General features: G+C 39.3%; 1 protein-coding gene across 1 annotated transcript in view; it reads right to left on the bottom strand.

Moving 5' to 3' along the window:
• LOC121962526 overlaps positions 1 to 20,900 on the bottom strand; it is a 54,163-nt gene that overhangs the window by 17,258 nt on the left and 16,005 nt on the right. Inside the window, exon 2 of the mRNA XM_042512793.1 lies at positions 6,719 to 6,964. Coding sequence (XP_042368727.1) covers positions 6,719 to 6,964 — 246 coding nt within the window. The remainder of the gene's footprint in view (positions 1 to 6,718; positions 6,965 to 20,900) is intronic.

Genomic DNA, 20,900 nt, shown 5'->3' on the forward strand with positions numbered 1-20,900 from the left:
CACATCACCCAAGGAAAAACTCCCGAAAAAGAACCCCCGTAACGGGGGAAAAAAAGGAAGAAACCTCAGGAAGAGCAGTAGAGGATGATCAGGGATCCCTCTTCTAGGACGGACAGACGAGCAATAGATGTCGTAAATAACAAATGAAATACAATCATGGCAAAAAGGAAAGCGAAAGAGAGAGGGGGAGAGAGGGGGAGAGAGGCACAGCTATAATAGAAACAGATGCATGTTATATTACAATAACAATAGGTGTGAAATTATTAATTGCACTCTATGATGATATGTGGTGTGAAATAAGGTACTTTTTGATTCTTGACACAACTACTTCCGGGGCAACCTCTAGCTCATGGTGCAGTTTTTGATTCCAACCTCCAGCCCTTTGCTGCATGTCCTCTCCATTATCTCACCCCCCTTTCCTGTCAGTCTTTAGCGGTTGCGTAATCAAGTCGAAAAAATAATCTTTAAAAAAATAAATAAAATTCCGTCATTTTTATGAAACAAACAGTTACAACACCATAAATGAGTTCAAAGAGAGACTGTCCAAAAACTGTCAAAACAACCAAGACACAGACTCAGGGAGAGAAATCAGTGAGGCAGTGGGATGCAGCCAGAGGAGACGGACTGACAGCAGGCTTTACACTCTGCCTCTGGAGCCACGTTTTCACCAAAGGCTTTCAGTATAATACTTTTGGAACCAACAGTACCACCTATGAAGAGGTACCTAGACCCAAGACCCCTCTGTTTAATGTTCCACCGCAGTCAGTTTTCTTACATATGGGTGGGGTTGTTTATACTTGCTGCAAAGGTACCTTGGTACTAAAGGTTTTTTCAAAAAACTTTTCACAATAGACATGCAAAAATATGCATACCAAACTGAGCTGCTGGTGGCAACGCTCCATGAGTGTGGCCACTCAGAGCCAGCAGAATCACTTTCACCTTTAAAATGTATTAAGAAGACCTGTTATCAGTTTGTTTGGAGTGTACTGAAATAACTCACTTAGGGTTAATGCTTATGCACAGCAGGGAAATGGATTACTGAACAATTTGCAAAGTTTAATCAGAAATTTTCTTTTTTAAAGATATTTTTAAGGGCTTTTTGTGCCTTTATTGGATAGGACAGACAGCATGAAAGGGGGAGAGAGAGGGGACTGCATGCAGCAAAGGGCCGGACTTGAACCCGCGGCCGCTGCAGCAATGGACACAGCCTCTGCACATGAGGCACCCGCTCCATCAACTGAGCTACTGGGCGCCCCTCAACAGACATTTTCTGTCCTTGTCAGGACCTCTTGATCCATGTCCAGAGGACTTAATTTTAAATACAAATTAACCTTTATTGAATAAAGTGGGGGCTGTTTGTGAGAAAATGGTGATTTGAACTTAGCACCAGGCATGTGGCAAAAGTTTGTTATTTTCTTTCATTTCACACAAAAACACCGTAGACAGTGCAGTTTTTTATGAAAAAAATATAAAAAAAAAAATATATATATATATATATATATATATATATATATATATATATATATATATATATATATATATATATTTAGATGTATTACAACATAGGCTGGATTGTGAGAGTGTGAAAAGCAAATTCAAATCTAACAGTGTTTGTTATATTGTACTTTTAATATTTTGAATTGTTGTTCTTGTTGTTGTTTTGTTTGCTTTTTACAAAACACTTCAATTGTAAGCTGATAACTCAGTGTCTCAGGCGGTCTGGGAGTGGTTAGTTCTGTTTACAGAAATGCCTTTAGGATCATTACTGCAGCCTGTGTTTATACAACTGAACTAACTCCATATTTCCAAGAGTATCCTTTACTTCCACATGAAGCCTTCAGTATTATTCAGCAAAAGACAACCACAGAACCACAGACACACAACCTGCTTCCAGATTTTACCAGAGTGAAAGTAGTTCACAGCGTGCAGCTCCAACAGACCACCGAATGTTAGCACGCACATTAATAACAGCCCCTGTTCTGGGACAGGGCTAAGCTATTGATGGGCATCTTCATATCCAACTTACGAGTTTCCTCCTTAGGTTTGCCTAATTTTTACAATATTCAGAATTCTTCAGAGTGAAATTTCACAGCTAGGGAGGCAGTAGTGAACAGTGCATGCTCTCACTTACTACATACTCATTTATTACATATATTAATACAACATTTCTCTACGTACATGTTGAGAGTAATTATATGCACAAAAAACACCTACACAATTAATCCATACCACACAAGTTTAATAAAGACAACAACTCAACAACTTTGTCTTCCTTAAAAATCCGCCGCACAGAGTTATGTACCGGCATGACTTATCCACCTGCCTACCATGAAGCAAAAAGAATGTGTACTTGTACTTGTGTCAAACTTTGACACAAGTACAACCAAACCACTGAGATGTCCCAGAGACTGTAAAGGTGAGGGCAGAGCCACTGTGGGATAAAAACACCTGAGGACAGCCAGTGAGAGGGAGACCCTGTGGTACTGGCCTGACTGAAGTCACAACACATTTCCACAACAGCAGCAGTGTGCTTACCACAACCAGCATCAATCTAACACAGTTAGTCTCACAGCTTGTCCTGACAGAGAGTGTTTCATAGAAACATTTTTTACAGGTATTTCATTCAATCATGCAACATCTCACATTTCATCTGTGTATATCTGTGACCAAAAGTGTATTTTTATGCTTCAAGTCTATTTTTCTTTCATTACATGCACTGCCAAAATTCAGGTGATGTACATATCAAGACAATACATATTACAATGTGTATTGTATGTCTAATTGATCATTTTGTTTGATTTGTTTTCATGGAGGCATTTTAAAACTTCCACTGTTCTTTGAGGGTGCAGTGAGTCCAATCAACTTTTTAAACAGACACATTTGGATGAGTAGTTACGTATATCTAATTGTCTCGTAGAATACAGAATTTGGACTGTACCATGCTGAGTGGTAGAACCCTCATTTTTGCCTGACTGAAAAAAAAGAGAAAGAAAGAAGACATCTCAAGATTCCTTGCAGGATTCTTTGTCATCATCTGCAACAGCAGATCATCTGGAAAATGTCAGAGCTCATGCTGCTTTGTTTTGAAACAAAGAAAAGGCTGAAGGCCAGCTCAAACACTGGCCATTTAACTCAGACACCACTTCTTCAGGCACTGTCCGAAGGCTGGCCTAACAAGAAAAAAGATCAGAGATGGAAGTTTTTTGTAACAAAAAAAAGAAAAGTAGTAAAGAAACAGAAGTGACAATGTCACAGCTGCTTGCTCTTTTACCTCTGTGTGTGTGTGTGTGTGTGTGTGTGTGTGTGTGTGCGTGTGTGTGCGTGTGTGTGTGTGTGTGTGTAAAATGTGGTCCAGCTAGGTGGCACCGATTTAATGGGATATGGTATAAAGTATTTGATATTTAAGTAGATGGTAATGAGCCACACATCTACAGGTACATAAACACTATGTCACTTTGCACACAGTAGTATAATGTCATTTTTCTGTCATAATTATCAGGAACTGAGTACTGAATGGTGCGAGCACCCTCTTGGAATGCAAGGAATTATTATCTTTCCGCCAAATGAATAACAATTTTGGAGGTCTAAACCTGCTCAAAAACTCATGAATCTTGGTATGCACGTCCAGCCTAGCGAAAAAAATTGTATTTTGGTGGTTTTGGAAATGGGTGTGGAAAAATGACTCCACAGCGCCCCCTAACGTGTAACATGTAACGTGTAACGTGTTTACTTGTAGCTACATTCTTTTCTGTTTATTGGGATGGTTGCTGTTGAGATGTAACAAAACAATCAAGAACTGACAACACTGGCTCACAACAGCTGTGCTATGACCACTTAAAGCAGCACTCCAACAGTTTGGTATTTTCCTGACCTTGAAATTCTCTTTGTCTCTTCGTCTGTCAGTGTGGTATTTTCATGCTGGGGAGGGAGGCTTATCCATGCATTCAAATGAGGCAACAAAAAAGAGTTGTAAGTATTTTAGTAGAAAATGTGTGTGAGACATGCTGAGAATATAAATGGTTAGTCTGGCCACCTGAAAATGATCAGTACAACATTCACTGGCTTTTTAATGCCGATTTGGTCTCTACCAGCTTGTCAGAAAAAAATCTGCCTCTGAAGGTTGCTAAGTGCTCCACTTTGTTCACCAGCTAGCCTCAAACCTGATGTCTGCTGTTGGACAGGTGGTGTGCGATGTATTTATCACAGCTTGTTTGGAGTTTAAGCCCCGAAGGTTTGAAACCCAATTGTTTTGATGTGAATTTATATTTTTAGCATCAGAAGTGTTCATCAGAAATTCCTGTGAGATTGTACATCATAGACACATCACAGTTTCACCAAGGATTACAAGCTGTGTGCCAGTGCTGCTCAAAAAACATGATGCCAATCAGCCAGATGGGGGTGCTATAATTAAGGCCCAAATATTCAGTTTTGGAGAGGACACACCCCTCGCACCATGAATCCTATTGACTTTAAATTCTACAATTCCAGCTCAGTGTGCTTTACAATAGAGCCTCAAGATCACTGAGGTCCACCTGACTACATTTTCATCCTTTAAAAAAAAACAAAAAAAAAAAAAACATTTTCAAAACATCTCCTCCTAAATCATAGGTCCAAGTTATACCAAATGTTGTATTTATCATTACTGGACCAATCTTATCAAAAGTTTGTCACTATCTCATTGTGTTTTGATATTGACAATGGACTTTACATTAAGTTTGGCTCAGCACATAGATAGGCCTAACTCCTCAATCATTGTGCCAATAAATCACTCAACAGGGGGCGCCACCAGTTCGAAACAAGTGCATTAACCTTTCACAAAATTTGGTCATTATTCAACAACAGTTTGTCCAAACATCAACAAACTCAGTGGATATTTTTTACTAAGCCATAGAAGCATGTTCACGAAATTTTTCTGTCATTAACCAATAGGAAGCAATATTGTTGCCAAAGAAGAGCATGGTCTGGACTAGATTTGGCCATAAATAAACAAGCATCTGCCCGATTGTCAAAAAACCTGTAGTTATCTTTAATGCATGTGTCGTAAACATTTCAAAGATCTTGATCCTCCCAAGCTTTCAAGTTTTAAAGGTCCATGATGGCTTGATCCTTGGAATTGTCATTTGCAGCTGTATTTTGCTGAAAGAGACTGCCAAAAGGGGCTTAAAAAATAAAAATAATGACTCAATTAATACAACAATTTGCAACAATTTGTTGAGAATCAATGTTAAAAATGTTTAAAAAAAATATCAATGAATACAGCTCTAAGCATGTATTGATATTCAAATAAATTATACAACATGTAGCACTTTCTACACTTGCCTACAAGTCTACTTTCCCTTGTGTAACCTATGTGAAATGTCTAACCAAATGCTTATCAAGTGAAAGCATCTGAAGTCAAATTCCTCCCACACTAAATATTCTTGGCAAATAGATTCTGATTCTGCAAACGATACTAAGACTTGTTAAGAGAGCTGTCACATTACGGTGACGTAGAACATGAAAGCAAGTGCTGAGCTTAACTCAATAGTTGTAACTCATTCTGCATGTCCATCTCATCCCAATCCACTATTTCAGCATGACACAGAGTTGTTATCTATATTGTCTTACAGAATGAAAGAATGAAAGTAATGAGACAACGCTGCCATTATTGAAATGACAATGAATACATTGTTTTCCTGCTTGTCTGTTATGTCCATACTGAAAGATACAGAGGTTAGGAAAACAAAAAGAAGTTATCTCAAAAAATAAACCAAACAGGCCTCGGGAGATGTGCTCTACGTTCTCTTGTGCAATTTCACCAAATGAGGGAAACTCTTTTTTAATGACATCTTTCCATACTGTAATATAGTGTTAAAACTGACATCAATTAGTTGTGATAAAGCATTTCACATACTAAGTTATGAATTTCTATGAAACAAATATGCCGTTGCATAACACCAAGACAGTAGACCAGTATGGCTATAGGGACATCCTCTTTTTATAATAACATACATTTGGGATAGATAGTTGTACTCTTTTCATATGGGACATGTTGCCTCAATGTTTCAGCGAACTAAAACCAGACTTCATTTTCCAAATATGCCACAGAATATTACCCTCCAAAATACAACAACTAATAAACTGTCTATTGAATGAAATAAGATAAGGACTTCACTCCAGTTTTAAGCCTTTCTCATTTCTTTATTTCAGTTTGTAGCAATTACTGACGTATGTATTTTTGTCACTGTATTTTCTATTATGGCCTATCTATTTAAACATTTTCAAATATTTTTTGTTATCAAGTTTGAAAATCCATCAATTTAATCCTTTCAAACCTGAGCAAATTGTCTTGGGTTCTAAAAAGTTACAAGAAAATTACCTGACAATAAGAAAAAAAGACACCCCCCCCCCCAAAAAAAAAATCTGTAACATATCTTGAATAGATAATAAGGGGACTATAAAATATAGTTTTCTAGGCATTTTCCTAATATATCCAGATCATAACAATATAGTTCTTTATATATGAACAACTTGGCAAGAAAAGTCCGGCAAGTTGCAAATATATCATTGGCATATCTGTTAAACAAACAACGAACCTCGTCGAGTCAAATCCATGTTATTTCTATAGCCCAAAATCACAAACTACAACGTTGGTTGATGGACTGCAGAAACTTTGAGACCGAGTTCAGCTCAGAGCTGTGACAGTGTCAGACTGCACATTTGTCATTAATTGGCTCACCTTTGCTGAGTTTGCTCGCCGCCCCGATCATGGACGTACGCACACAAAGCAAGCTGCTGGCGTCCTGCTGCTGGAATAATCCGCACAAACTCTGGAAGTCTTTGGGAAACTCTGCGCTGCTTCCTCGGTTAAAGGCGATCCTGTGGCAGAGTGGCGCTGTCCCGATGGCGGTGCTCCTCATGGCTGGAGACTCTGTCTGAGTGACAGCACTGACCGCCGGGCTGATCCTGCGCCGCTGAGGAGAAGCTGCTCAGGAGCACATAGGCTTCCGAGCCGTGCTGATCCGTGCCTGTTGACGGACAGGTGTGGACCGACTGAAGCTTTATGTCGAGGTGTGTGTGTGTGTGTGTGTGTGTGTGTGTGTTTAAAACCTGCAATGTTATATTCCCTCCTCCATCACACCACCAACTAATGCAGCGTTCAAATCAACGTTGCAACGCTTCAAAATACATATATATGTATGTATGTAAATAATAGGCAGCCAGTAAACATGTCACAAAACACATTTGGGCAATACATTTATTAACCACTGGACTTCAAACTGTTTGCCCTTTGCAGCCTTTATTTCTTTGCTTCTCCTGCCGTGCCAGCACTCCTTTACCTTAATTTAATATTATGAAGTAAATACTGATTGCACTATGTAATGGCAATAGAATAATGACATCATGGACATTTACATTAGTCAGCTGGGATAGGCTCCAGCACACTTGCGACCCTTATGAGGACAAGTGGTTACAGACAATGAATGTAATATTTCAATGGGTTTTTAGCTGATATGTAGGTATAATGTGAAAACAGCCAGAAAAAGAGGTGGGTATACCCCGTATAAATTTGTATGCCCTCCATAACACCACTGGATATAATCTGTGGATATGTAACATGAAAAAAAAATCATATAATCCAACACCTTCTAATCCCAAATCATCACATATCGCTGCTTTGAGAGTGGACTTCTATGTCCACATATTACACTCTTGGTATCCCTCTGCATATGCTGTTGATGTTCCAGCCAAAACTAAACATTGACAAAAGCAGCTGGTTGGGATTTGGCAAAAAAAAGCATGTGGTTAAATTTAGAAAAAAAAACAAAACAAAACATTATGGTTTTAGTCTGCAAATTTAAGTCTGCAATATCTTGGACCCATCCACCACACATACCCCCACCCTATTCATTCCATGACTAATTTAGACATTCCATCTCCTTAGATTACATCATTACCGACAGTCTCTGACAAAGTGGCAGTATTTGACAACTTTGAATGGGCTGGATTATCCAACACTACTGCAAAACTGTAGGGACATTTACAGAGGGAGGGAGGACTGCGCAGGCTTGTGTTCACAAAAGGTAAGAGGATGCTGATATGGATTTTGAACACAGATCACACAGCATGCTTTAGTTGAACATAGATTAACTGAACCTGTTTAAGCAAATCAATCTAATGTGTTCATATGTAGCATATAGGCAATGAACTAACCAACATCCATGTCCCTCTTGTACAGATCTATTTAGATCTACCTAAAGAAATGCAATTTGACTTACTTCTACTACCGCTATGACTGTTACTAGCAGGGTATTACAAAACTCTGGACTCTATATAGGCATTCTCTGCCAATATTTTTTCACTCTACATCATGAATTAATTAAACAGTTTAATACCCCAAAGCCAAATCAGCTCCGAGAATCAATGAACAGCAGTCCAATCAGTGCTTAAGAGAAAAAAAAGAAAGAAAAAATTTTGCATTACCAATAAAATAGGTTTAAAAAAAACAGGAGTGAGATCATATCCTTCTGTACCTTTACCTCTGAAATCAGTGTTCAACTAACTCGGAACTGTTTGCCCAGATAGCACAGTAAAAGAGCATACAGGTTTTAGGAACCCATTTCCCGAAAGCGAGCACTAGTGTGCAATCCTCAATCCTGTGTGACTTATCAAGATTGGCTGCAACTCAAGTAAAACTCCACTCCAGCCTTTTCTAACCCCACTCTTGATTGTGGCGCTCCAGTCAGGAACACCCCTCCTCCCTCTCCTCCACACAGCATCTCCAGCAGCCCCCAAGCCAAAAACAAAAGATTAAAACCCTCTGAAGGCCACAGCTCCTTCTATGGGCAGCGACAGCTGGTTGATAGCTGCTGGAGCCTGAACCCACCACTCCACTGACCAGGGTCTCTCAGCTTGGAAGGCTATCTGATGGGTGAGGGTGAGGAGACGGTGGTGAAGGCCTGGCAGGGGCAGTGGGGCAGGAGACAGCAGCTCAGAGGGGCACTGAGGAGTGACGTGGAACGCACCTCTCCAGCCACATATTTATTCATAACTAACCTGCTCAGTGAGCTGTGTTCTCTCTAAAGGAAGGATCTCCTGCCACTGCTAAGTGAGCCCAAGATATTTGTAAAAACTTGTGAACAACAGAGAAAAAAGTGTAGAATATACTGTAGACCTCTTCACTTCGGAACTTCCACAATGGGCAGTTCACCTTCACAACCCATCCAGAGCAGAAGGGTCACCTCCATTCTTTTTTCAACAAGTATCTCAACAACACCCCTTTGCCACCAAAATTATAGGCTATAGACTTCTTTCTCATTGCCAGTGCATCAGAGCCGTGTACACAGTTCTGCAGCAGATGAGTTTATTTATTTCTTTATTTTTAATTTGAAGTGTCATGTTTGACGTTACAGATAGATAGGCCTCTCTTTATACATCTCTTAATTATTCAGACTAATTTGGATTGATTTTTGCTTGGACAGACATGGATGGTATTTTGTGCCTCAATGCCGATCAGAGCCAGAGCTGATAAATACCTGTGACTACTGCAGAGTCATTTGACGTAACTGTGTATATTGATTGTATCCCTCTCCATTACAATAAAAAGACAGATGTTAGGGGGTGTTAGTGGGTATTTTGTGCAGTGGAAAAGAGGCTCAAGTCATCTTCTCTCCTCTCCCCCAACCCCGTTCACTTTAATTCATTAAAATATATTAATTATTTATACTATTACAATTAGAGAGAGAGACAGAGAGAGAGAGAGAGAGAGAGAGAGAGAGTTCTCTATAATCATGTACATTATTTTTATATTTGTAAAGAGGACATATCAGGAATCAAGAAGGAAATCAATGAAGAACTGGACAATAAGCAGAATCGATTTTGGCTATCAATAAAACTTATCAATTCTCATCCCTAACCAGGGCACCTGGGACTGTGGCAGCTAGCCATAGTCCCAGCTGATCAGGCCTGGCTGCTGACGGTCTGCACAAGAGGCATGAGTCTCTACTCGACCTCTGCTCTCTAAGAAACCATGTCAGGACTCCACCAGCACAGGTTGTGGCCCCCAACAGGGAGCCTCATTCTCAGCCTGCCCAGCCAATGAAAAAACACTGGCCATGTGTTCAGACGTCCAACACTCTTGAAAATACTGTAGTCAGATAGAGGTGCCACTGCATGGCACATGCACACACACTCATGTTTACCAGCCTAACTCTGATGCTTCACACTGAGTGATGAGCGGTCCAACTATCTGTATATTGCTGCTTTGAACTTCAGATCACTGCATCAAATTCAAATAGTTCAAGAACAAGAATCAACCTCCGCAGCTGACAAATACCTTGCAGTTGATTTACATCCATATTGACTTTAGACATCGTTAATTAGCTAACACACATATAAGTCATCTCAACAATTAAGCGAGGAGGCTGTAACATGTGCCATCACTCACCATCACTGCAGCTCCCATTATGTTCCTGTTACACCTTCCAGGATTATTGCTTATTAACGTTTATGGTCCAAATTATTGTAGGGCGGTTGCTTGCTTACATTAGCTACACAAAGTGCAAATGTTAACTTAGGTCATTGAAGAAAGTAACAAGTACCACTAAGTGATAAAAGTCCAGATTTATAATTATTTGGCGATTAGCAATTAATCATTTTGGCCAAAATATGCTTTGCTTGTGGATTTCTTCAGTTAACAGCCGCCTCACTCACAGAGATGGAGAAGGAGTGCACATGTGCACAAACTATAAATATGTATGCTATTATTGATTTAATATAGTCCGTGTTGGAATATTTTGAACTGCCTAATTTTCTTTGTGTGTTCCTATTTTTTTCGTTTAGGAGCACATGTACTTTATTTACATGTGAACTTTATTTATAGAGCACTTTTCATACATTTAATGTAGCACAAAGTGCTTTACAAGTTAAAAACATAAAAAAAATAAAACTGACTTGACTTGACTTGAATAAAACCAGTGACAAGACACAGAAATGGTCAGACAATGCCAAGTCAACAACAGAGGACACACTGGTGGACAGGCCGGAGGTTATGACAAGATCCAGAGTGTGTCTGTTGTAAGTGGGTTCAGTGACATGTTGAATAAAATCCATGCAGTTAAGCAGGTTTAAAAACTCTGAGGCGACGGGTCTGACCGATTATCAATGTGTAAGTCAAAATCACCGGAGATAATAATTTTATTGTAAGAGGTGTGGATAACTGAAAGTAAATCCGAGAATTCGTAATAAGATTAGCACAGTGTTTGGGTGGTCTATAGATTGTCAAACATAAAATAGGAGGGCTGCTAAAAACAAAGGCATGGTATTCAAAGGTGGTGACACTGTCAAATGACACTTTCTTAAAAACAAACCTGTCTGAGTAGATGGAGGCAGTGCCACCACCTTTTTTGACGCTCCTCGAGGAGAAAGTGAATTTTAAATTTGGTGGGGTAGCTTCAATGAGGGCAGCTGGTGCATCTGTGCCCAGCCATGTCTCAGTTAAAAACAAACTGTCAATCTTATGATCTAAAATCAGTTCACTGATAAGAAAAGTTTTGTTTGATAGTGAACATACATTCAGTAGTGCCATGTTGAGGGTCACGGCAGTCTGCTTCCTCTGCAGGATGATTGTTGTCTTGTGCTTTTGTTGACTAAACATACCTACATACTTTTGCTGCCTAAACCTATTCATGTGTTTTTGTTGTCATCCCTGTAGTGGTTACGGCATCCCAGAATGTCAACAGCAGACACAGACAATACCTAAAGCATAATATGTAGATGCAGAGGTCCACTGACAAAGCGATTATATGTCACAACATATATCAGTTTTTTTGTTACCTTTAAGCTCAGTCAGAATTATCCTTAGTTTTTAATGGTTTTGTTTAAGTGTATATGGGTTTGATCCACAGTAGGTGAGGGCTATCTAACTATTCCCATACTGACTGTGACTTTTACTGAGCAAACAGCATCTGAAGTCGGGGAAAGGCTGCTCTTCATGAGTCAAGCTGAAATAATGAGCTGATAATTACCAGCCTTTGGCAGCTGAATACAGATACTTTCAAGCAAAATTTGTTTTTCTAAATCCACTCTTGATGAGTGATACCTTCCATCTCTGTCACTAACACAAGTCAACTCACCTCTACTTCTGCTGCTTCTCATAATACTATATCAGTCTGACTGGATGCACCTGATTATTTCCCCATAAATCACATTACACAGAGCACAACATCATCAGTCCTGTCCTCCACACTTCCCAAAGGATATAATTAACTTTTCCTTGCAAGCAGAACGATGAGTTAACCCTTCAAAAAGGAACTAATGCTGAAATAATTTTATTTCAATACTCATTTAACCTCAGTTTAGCTTGAGCCAGTATGATGTATTTTCAGGTGTATGAATATCAGCTGCACAAACAATGTGTCAGTGCAGGAATAACACTGTGGAGGAAATGACTTATTTGATGTAGTTTTGCTTGTAAGTTTCAACTTACATGTAACTACAGAACCACAAACAACACACATGGCTTTATTTTATCCAGCATGATGGAGAGATCAGAGCAAGGTGACTGACAGACATGACATGCTCCTTCAGTCATGGCCAATTGCAACTGGCAGCTGATGTTAGAGAGTGGGCAGGCACAGACAGAAGCATCCTGATCATCAGTGTGTGCAGCAGAAACTGAACAGCACCCTGCAATCAGCACACACCCTGAGGTCAGAGCCTTCCACCGCTCACGCCATACCTCCCAATGAGACTCTCTGTGTCTCACGGAGCTCACTGCTGCTCCTCGTATCTCCTACTGAGTCTGATTCTAAAGGACCTGATACCTTAATGTTGCTTTGTTCAAGCCAACCTTCTGTCACTGCTCCCTGGGGTCCAGCCGCTGTGGGGGGCTGACACGGGGTCACTGTTATCCTGGGTGGTCACTCCTGGTCCTGACAGCATCCTGCTGGTGGCAGCATGCAGGCTGTGGTCAAGATGTCTGCACGGGTTTGCCTGTCCTACACTCGTTTAGGAAGTTGCATGCCAACACTGTGCATCTTTAGGATGCAGAATTTTTTTCTGGACTGGGCTGTGGTTACTGAGTCCAGTCTTCACACAACCTTTCCAAGTAGTCATTGTCACAGGTTCTACATTGTTCTCCACTTTGTTCTCCACTATCTAAAAATGCCGCAGAAAAGAAAAATGATGGTGGCCAATTACGTGATCAACAATCAGTCAATTACTAAAGATGTCTGCAGTCCAAAAATATACAGTCTATTTGTATCATTAAATACTGTATTATAGTGAGTAAAAGAGATAAAGTACTGATTTACTGTTTACTGTTGTACTGTTTTAACAGCTTATCTGTAATATTCTACAAATACACTTTCACTCTATTTGTGTGTGCATCATCAAATACCGCTGCTTTTGCAATGATTTCTCATAAGATCCTTTTGCCAAAGGCCAGTTTCGCATCTGTATAATACTCCACTGGATGGTGTCAACTGAAAGGAGGCCGGACAGAACAGGCTGCACTGTTATGATACACAGACAGACGGCAGGATGGCACCTGCCATTGCAACTCGATATGTGGATGGGTGCTGTCAGTTAAGAACAAGGCCTTACGTAACCTGTCAGGTCGCCATGATTCGCACCTGGATAGCATCAGTTTGAAACGTTGCCAGTAATAACGCGATATAAGGAAGACGAAGGTCTCTACTGGGTGGACGTGAAGGGCAGTGAGTAAGGTCTGACAAGTCCCAGACTTTCACCTGGGAGGTAGGTGTTTGCTTCCCATCTGGATGTGATGTTTTTTTCTACTTTGAACATTTTTCCTTTTTTGCCTAAACCTATTAATTTACTCCCTTGTTGCATAATCTTTACCATGTGCTGCATTTGTTGCCATGTACTTTTGTTGCCTAAACATAAGGATGTGTTTTTGTACTGTAATGCTACCATGTGCTTTTGTTGACATCCCAGTGTTGGTTGTGGCATCCCAGAACATAAACAGCAGACGCAGAAGGATACCTGAAGCGTAATATGTAGACGCGGAAGTCCACTGCAAAGCAGCAATACGTGACGACTTCCCCACTCCCTCACAAAAAGGCCATTTAGGTGACACTCCCAAACCGCTGCCCAACCCCGAAGCTAATCACTGCAACATCCATTTGGTTTAAGTGCAGCCTTACAGAGACTTTGAAGAGAATTTATACTAAATGTTTCTCACCAAAACACATTTCTACACATGCAAAAGCATTTTCATATTCCTATTCTAAACTTCTCGTACTTTTCTCTAGGAGTCTTGCTTCAAGTCGAACTCAGCAAACCTGCATTTTACTGCAGAAACATATTTGACCTGATGCTGTATGTTCAACAGAATCAGTTGAAAATGAACCTACTGGTCATTTCGTTGGACTCTATAGGAAACAGGAGTTCCAGTTACATTCCAAGTGGAAGCAAAGGTTTCTGTTTTTCACTGCAGTGTGACATTACATGGTCATAAAAATACCCCTCTGAGATTGTTTTTGTGACAGGTAGGGGCACATGCATGGATTCCATCTGGAGTAGCCCCCACATGTCCCACTGTTTCACAGGGGAGTGTGCTGTGGCCTTACAGTGCAGAAGCACTGTCAGAGGGAATAAAGGACAATGCAACCTGAGCCTGTGCAGCCACACTCTGCTGCAGAACAGAGCCGAGCCCGCCTCCAGCTCCACGATTAATTAAAACAAAATGATGGTGTGGGACGATTGGCCCGGGTCAGGTTACACAGATGAAAAGGAAGTGAGTGAGATGAAAACTGTGTGTGTAACTGGAGCCGGGCTACTCATTGTGGCTGGTATTTGAACACTGTCCCTCTGTGTCCTCACCCATACCATGTTGTCATGCCCGGGCCACCTACATAGTAGTGAGGAGCTTCTGCTTGAGTGTAGTCACTCCTCAAACACAGTCTGAGAACATGTCCAGGTCAAGGATCCTCTTTTAATAGTGGCCACCTGCTCCCTCTGTCCATAGCAAAGCTGTTTGTGATCTCACACTTTCTAAATCGGTTATCTTTCACTGCAGTGCTACAACACACAGCCAGGATGAAGGCTGTAATCACACACTCCGATGTCACACTTTTAGCATGTGTGAACTCTGAAAGGGTGGGTTTATTGTTGTCCATGAAATGTATAATCACTTGCACTTTGACATGTTAATGCTACATTGCACATGTTGTTTGGCATATGTGGAAAAAACATCCAGGATAATAAGATAAAAGTTAAGCCTTTAACACCATGGAGACACCTTGTAACTTAAGAGTAACGAGAACCCCCACTTTTGGCTTGAGTGTGTCCTCTCTTATATGTCAAAAAAGTCTCAAAAATGAGCAGGGCTTGGGGCTAAGACACTCCCAGTCACTCCCATACACACAAGGGGAGCTCAATTGGTGATAAAAGCAGCTCCTGCTACCATGGTCAGCCAACAGCAAAATTCAATTGAAGGTTTCAACATTTAGCGAGCAGCGACTATACATATTTACAACAAAATATGTAGATTTTTAATACTTTTAACTCAAATATCAAGGGTTGGGCCTAAATCACTCACCAACACTACTTCACCAACATTACTTAATATCCAAATATATTGCTTTTCAACTGAAAATAGTGGTTTTGGGGCTTTGTTACTCTTTAACCCTAAACCTATACCAGTTGGCTTGATTTCTTTCAAAAACAGGGGAAGAGGGAAATAAGCAATGTAAGAAGAAATGACCAAAAAAAGAGAAAGAAATTATATATAATATGTGTATATATATATATATATATATATATATATATATAGAGAGAGAGAGAGAGAGAGAGAGAGAGAGAGAGAGATTTTCTTTTTAAGGAAGAAAGTAAAAAACAGGGAAAGGATCTAGGAAAATGTTCTTAAAAAGTATAATAATTTGCAGCATCATTTCAAATATGTAATTATGATAATTTTTCCTTAGTTTTTTTCCTTATTTCCTTATTTCCCTGGATATTTTTCCCCATAAGGTTTTTAGAAATAATTTTCTAAATCTACTAACTTTGCACAGTTTCTTAAAGATTTCTTACCAAGTTGTTCATTGCGTTTTCTCCTTATGTTTTTGAAAGAAATTGCACCAATTTGCTCAGGGTTCACAGGTTAAAATACTTGTGAAAGCTGAAAGCAGCACAAGAAAATTGATGTTGCTTCAGGTTTCAAAGGGTTAGGTTGCACAAATCTTTACTTTTATTGTAACAATAAAAGTATGTATGTATATGTATAATGTAAAAGGGGTCATTAGTTGTGATAAATCTATAGAAAGTGCCCTCAAAAGTTCCTAAGGTGTGCATCAAGAGTAAGGGGAGCTTCATTATGCTCTCCTTCTGATTAGAACACCTTTAGTATCTTTGCAAGCTTTTTAAACCATCAAAAAAGAGCTGATGTAGCTGTCAGTAGGTGGGGTTTCCATTAACTCCATCAATCCATTAATAACGCATATTGAAATTGCAAATATAAAACAGGTCTAATAGAAACACGTCAAAACTCGTGTTTATCACAATTTTTTTTTTACACTTGCATGAGGTGGTATTTGAGGCAATTTGAAAAAGCCAAGTTTGCAAAACTGCAATTCAAATTCTTTTTCGGTTTTCTAGGTCACATGTGACCATGATTATGTGCTTGTCAGTAGGAAGTGGCTCCCTTGGGCATGATCCAGTAGGTGATACAAGAGGTGTTACTGCATCACATAACTCTTTAAAAGTTGAGCAGATCATCGGAAAATTTCGACTTCACAATTTCCCTGTGAAAACGTGGACTATCACCTCCCAGAAATCCCTCATATGTGGCACTCCCACGTATAAGGGGGTTGCCTTTCCCTTATCGCTCCCTAACAAGCCTATGTGGCCTTGGATTGGAAATAATGACGGCTAGTGCGGTGGCTACAATAGATATAAAGGTGCCATCCATCACCATGCTTCTTTGAATTTCAACGCAACAGGAGAAGTTGCAGAACATCACTCAGTGGAAACATAATCATGTCACAATTGTGTTTTATTGACATTTTGAAAAATATCGCTTACGTTTTATGTACATCTGTAATGGAAGCCTGCCTAGTATTTCTTAAAAAGAATTTGGTTTGAATATTAGTATACATTGTGATCATCAGACTATTATCAGAAGTTTAAATCTATTGTAATAACTGCTTAAATGACAGCATAGCAATAATAAAGGACATAATTATTGAAACAGGATATGTCTGTGCACAGGCAACAGATATTTCCATGTTTCATTATTGGCTGAGTGTCACAGCAGAGGGAGAACTCAGTGGACTGTGTGCCTCTCATGGTTAACTGAACTGTGCATTCACTAACATCAATGAAAAATTCAAAGACTCACAGCCAGAGATTCACTTCACAGCTACTGTATGAAGGTTCACGGTGCCTGTGGCAAGAGTAGCTCAATCATTTGAGCTGCATGTTGGATCAAGCAAATATGCCAGTTGTGCCGGGGTCGTCCTAGAATACCTTACAATTACATATACACACACACACAATAGAAATAAATGTGTTTTGGAAAATTGTAGATGGTTCACATAAGTCAGTTTTCTCAGATTTGTCTTGTATTTTTTTAAAATCATAGACAGTGTATAGAAGGACCTCCCTTACTGTGTATACCCATGTTCCCCCTCTGCTAACATTCCTCTGCTATTAGTCACAGAATATCTTCAAAGCCGGATATCACTGTGTATCTGTGAGATGATCTTAATAATCAGCCACCTCATGCTGGGCAGAATTACTTTGAGGTCATGTTGGATTACATTTTGTATATGCACATGGTTCAAAATAATATTGTTAATCCTAATTCTTTTTTTTCACATACAGTTTATCCCCCTAGAAGATGGAGTCTATAGCCATGGTGCTGACTCTGTGAGGCTCTACAGAGACAGAGGTGATGCTTAAGTGTCGGGGTCAAACTTCTGGGTTCTACCTGACAGCATCAACTACATAGTTTTTCTTTCTCCTCTCCATGTAAACTTCTGTGCTCCTATTGGTCACTGTCACAAACATGTTGTAGGAGTTGTGAAACTTGGTGAGAAGTCCAGGATGCCGTGTCAGTTGACCCCAGTTAATTTCCAGCTCAGCTCTTACAGTAAGTCTAAAATACACAGTGGAAACTAAATATTACATTTGTACTGTTAAGTTAAAAAAATACTCCATTGAAAACCCTAACCCATTCAAACTGCAACTTTTGATCCCTCAGCCATCAAAGCATAAAAACAGCTATTGTATTATTTCTGGGTGTCATTCTGGGCTTTTACCTTGGAATTTGTCATTTTTTACTATTTTCCACCTGATGATGTCATTTTTACCATTTGGTATGTGGTTAAAATACATGCTATTCCCACTGGTTGCACTGTCAAAATCAATGTTGCTGCTAATCACTGACATATCCCAAAAATCTATATTGCCTGTAGTATATTTCAAATAATTCATTTTTGTGTGTTTTTTTTTTCATCTTAAAACAAAATGATATTATGACGAAAACCTGGTATTTAAAGGGTTAACACTCTGAAAACTTGTGAATATTTGATATTTCTGATTAGGACTGATGGTGTTTAAAAAATAAACTCAATGAAAGTAGAAAATCATATTAGTGTATAACATTCTTATAGCCTTATTTAAAAAAAAAACAAAAAACGTATTTAGTGTGCAGAGCGGTATGAGTGTGAGATTTTGACACTGCACAAACAACAATAACTTATACAAATCAGTGTTGCTACTAATCATTATTATCCCAGGCTGTGATAATAAAAAAAAAAAACCTACTGAGCATGTAGTATATAGAAAATAATTGTTTTTTTGTGGGTTTTTAAAAAATGTAAAAACATAGTGCTATCATGTCAAAAACCTAATATTTAAAGGGTTAAAATTGTGTAATTAATAATATTTTACATTTATGATTCGGAATGATGTTGGTTGAAAATCAAGAAAATAATATTAGTGTATAATATTTTTTAAAGCCAGATTTTTATGGCGCATTTTGTGGGCAGAGTGATATTAATGTGTTATATTAAAGTGAGCCCTAAAGGTTAAACTAAAGACAGGAGAGAGAAGATAAAACAGAAACAGAAACTGTAATCACATCAAACAGATCCCAACTCAAAATGACTCACGATGCAGTTCATTATAAATGGTGCTCTACTGCCATCTGATGGGAATGTAGAGGACAGCCCATAAATTGTTGACCTCACTGCTGGGTTTGAGGCTGGCAAAGACAATGTATGCACACAGAGGATTCATACCTGTTCCCAAGGCTGAATCTACGTCTGCCCTGTACAGCCACGGGGAAAGAGACTACAGTTCATGAAGTCATAATCCTGGAACACTAGCTAACTGAGGAAGGGTGGATTTCCTGTTTTTCAAGACTGTACCTTCTAACTTCCCTGCCTCACTCACACAGCTGCAAGGCATGGGCCTCAGCTCCAGAGGGCCCTTGTTGTGTTGTCCACTTGTTTTGGCCATGCAGTGGATGCTGTGGAGTTCCTACTAACACAACAACAGAGAATAAAGTCAAATATATTTGCACAGCATCAAAATGTATGCAGAAAAGCTCCCCAAACATCCAGACATCCACCAATCTGTGTGTGTGTGTGTGTGTGTGTGTGTGTGTGTGTGTGTGTGTGTGTGTGTGGTGAGTGAGAGGGCATGGATAACTAAGTCTGCCACACAAGATTCAGCGGTTCTATGAGCTCATAATTCATATTCTTATGAAAAATTTTCTGAAAAAGTAATAATGCCTGAAATTGTAGCTTAATAAAATGTGAACTTCACTCTATCAAAAATTGTAATAAAACCCAATAGGGAATAATTTGACCAATAATGTAATTGCACAATATTACATGACTGAGAATTTATTACATCGTCAGTTGTTTTTTTTTTAAATTTTTTTTTACCAAAGAGATCATGTCCAGTTCATGTATTTCTGTAAGAGTTTTAAATCTTTAAGCTCTTAATGACTTACAGGTGTCCCAGCCATCAGATGAGCAGCCACTGTGTTTTCACATTTGATTGTCCCGTCTCAGCTCCATTCAAAGGATTCCAGCTGATTCCAGCTGATTGTCCAAAAATGGATTATTGTACAGATGCTGGCAACCTGTAAACTCCAAAATGTTTCCTCAGAGTCCCATCAGTGATGTCATAGAAACAATGTCTGTGGTTTTCAACATCCTATGTACTCATTCTGTGCTATGCTACTTCTATTCAAAGAACTCAGTTTTGTCAGTTTGAAAGTCAGCAGCCTCCTGCATGGAATCACACCCAGTATTGCCACCAGTATAATTGCCGCAGTGATTTATCAGATCTCCAGGTGAGGACAGACTAACATATCCACCAGATGCACCTAACAGGCAGCTAAACCAATTCCTTTAGTTATGAACCGTGTGTTCTCTTGTACAGCCCGAACTGAGATTAACAAACACGTTCTCATCTAAACTCATCAAATACTGTTGCTTTGTCAGTGGACCTACATGTCCATATATGACTCGCAAGGTACCCCGTGGCTTCAGTTTTTGACGTTCAGGGATGGCATGTCAATTTATGCTCATTACATTCATTGTGTCATTGCAAAATTTTCACAGGAATTGTTCTGTTTGTTGCATACAGTCTTTATCAAAATAAACTTACAGTGTAAGTAAACCTCTTGTTTTTAGATTTATTTTTTTAGTTTAAGGTTAGGCAACAAAAGTCTAAGTCAAGTCTAAAATTACAAGTTATAATTTAAAGTCTGGAGTTTTTTTGACCTTTCCATTCTCAATCCAGAGTTATTAAATACAGTGATTTAAGATCCTGACGTCAAAAGCACCAGAGGGTGGTGTCAGTTGAACCTGTCACATTCGCATGATACGCTGCTGAAGTCAAGTCAAGTCAAGTCAGTTTAATTTATAGAGCCCATTATC

This window comes from Plectropomus leopardus, chromosome 3, assembly GCF_008729295.1.
Source record: "Plectropomus leopardus isolate mb chromosome 3, YSFRI_Pleo_2.0, whole genome shotgun sequence".
Classification (NCBI taxonomy): domain Eukaryota; kingdom Metazoa; phylum Chordata; class Actinopteri; order Perciformes; family Serranidae; genus Plectropomus; species Plectropomus leopardus.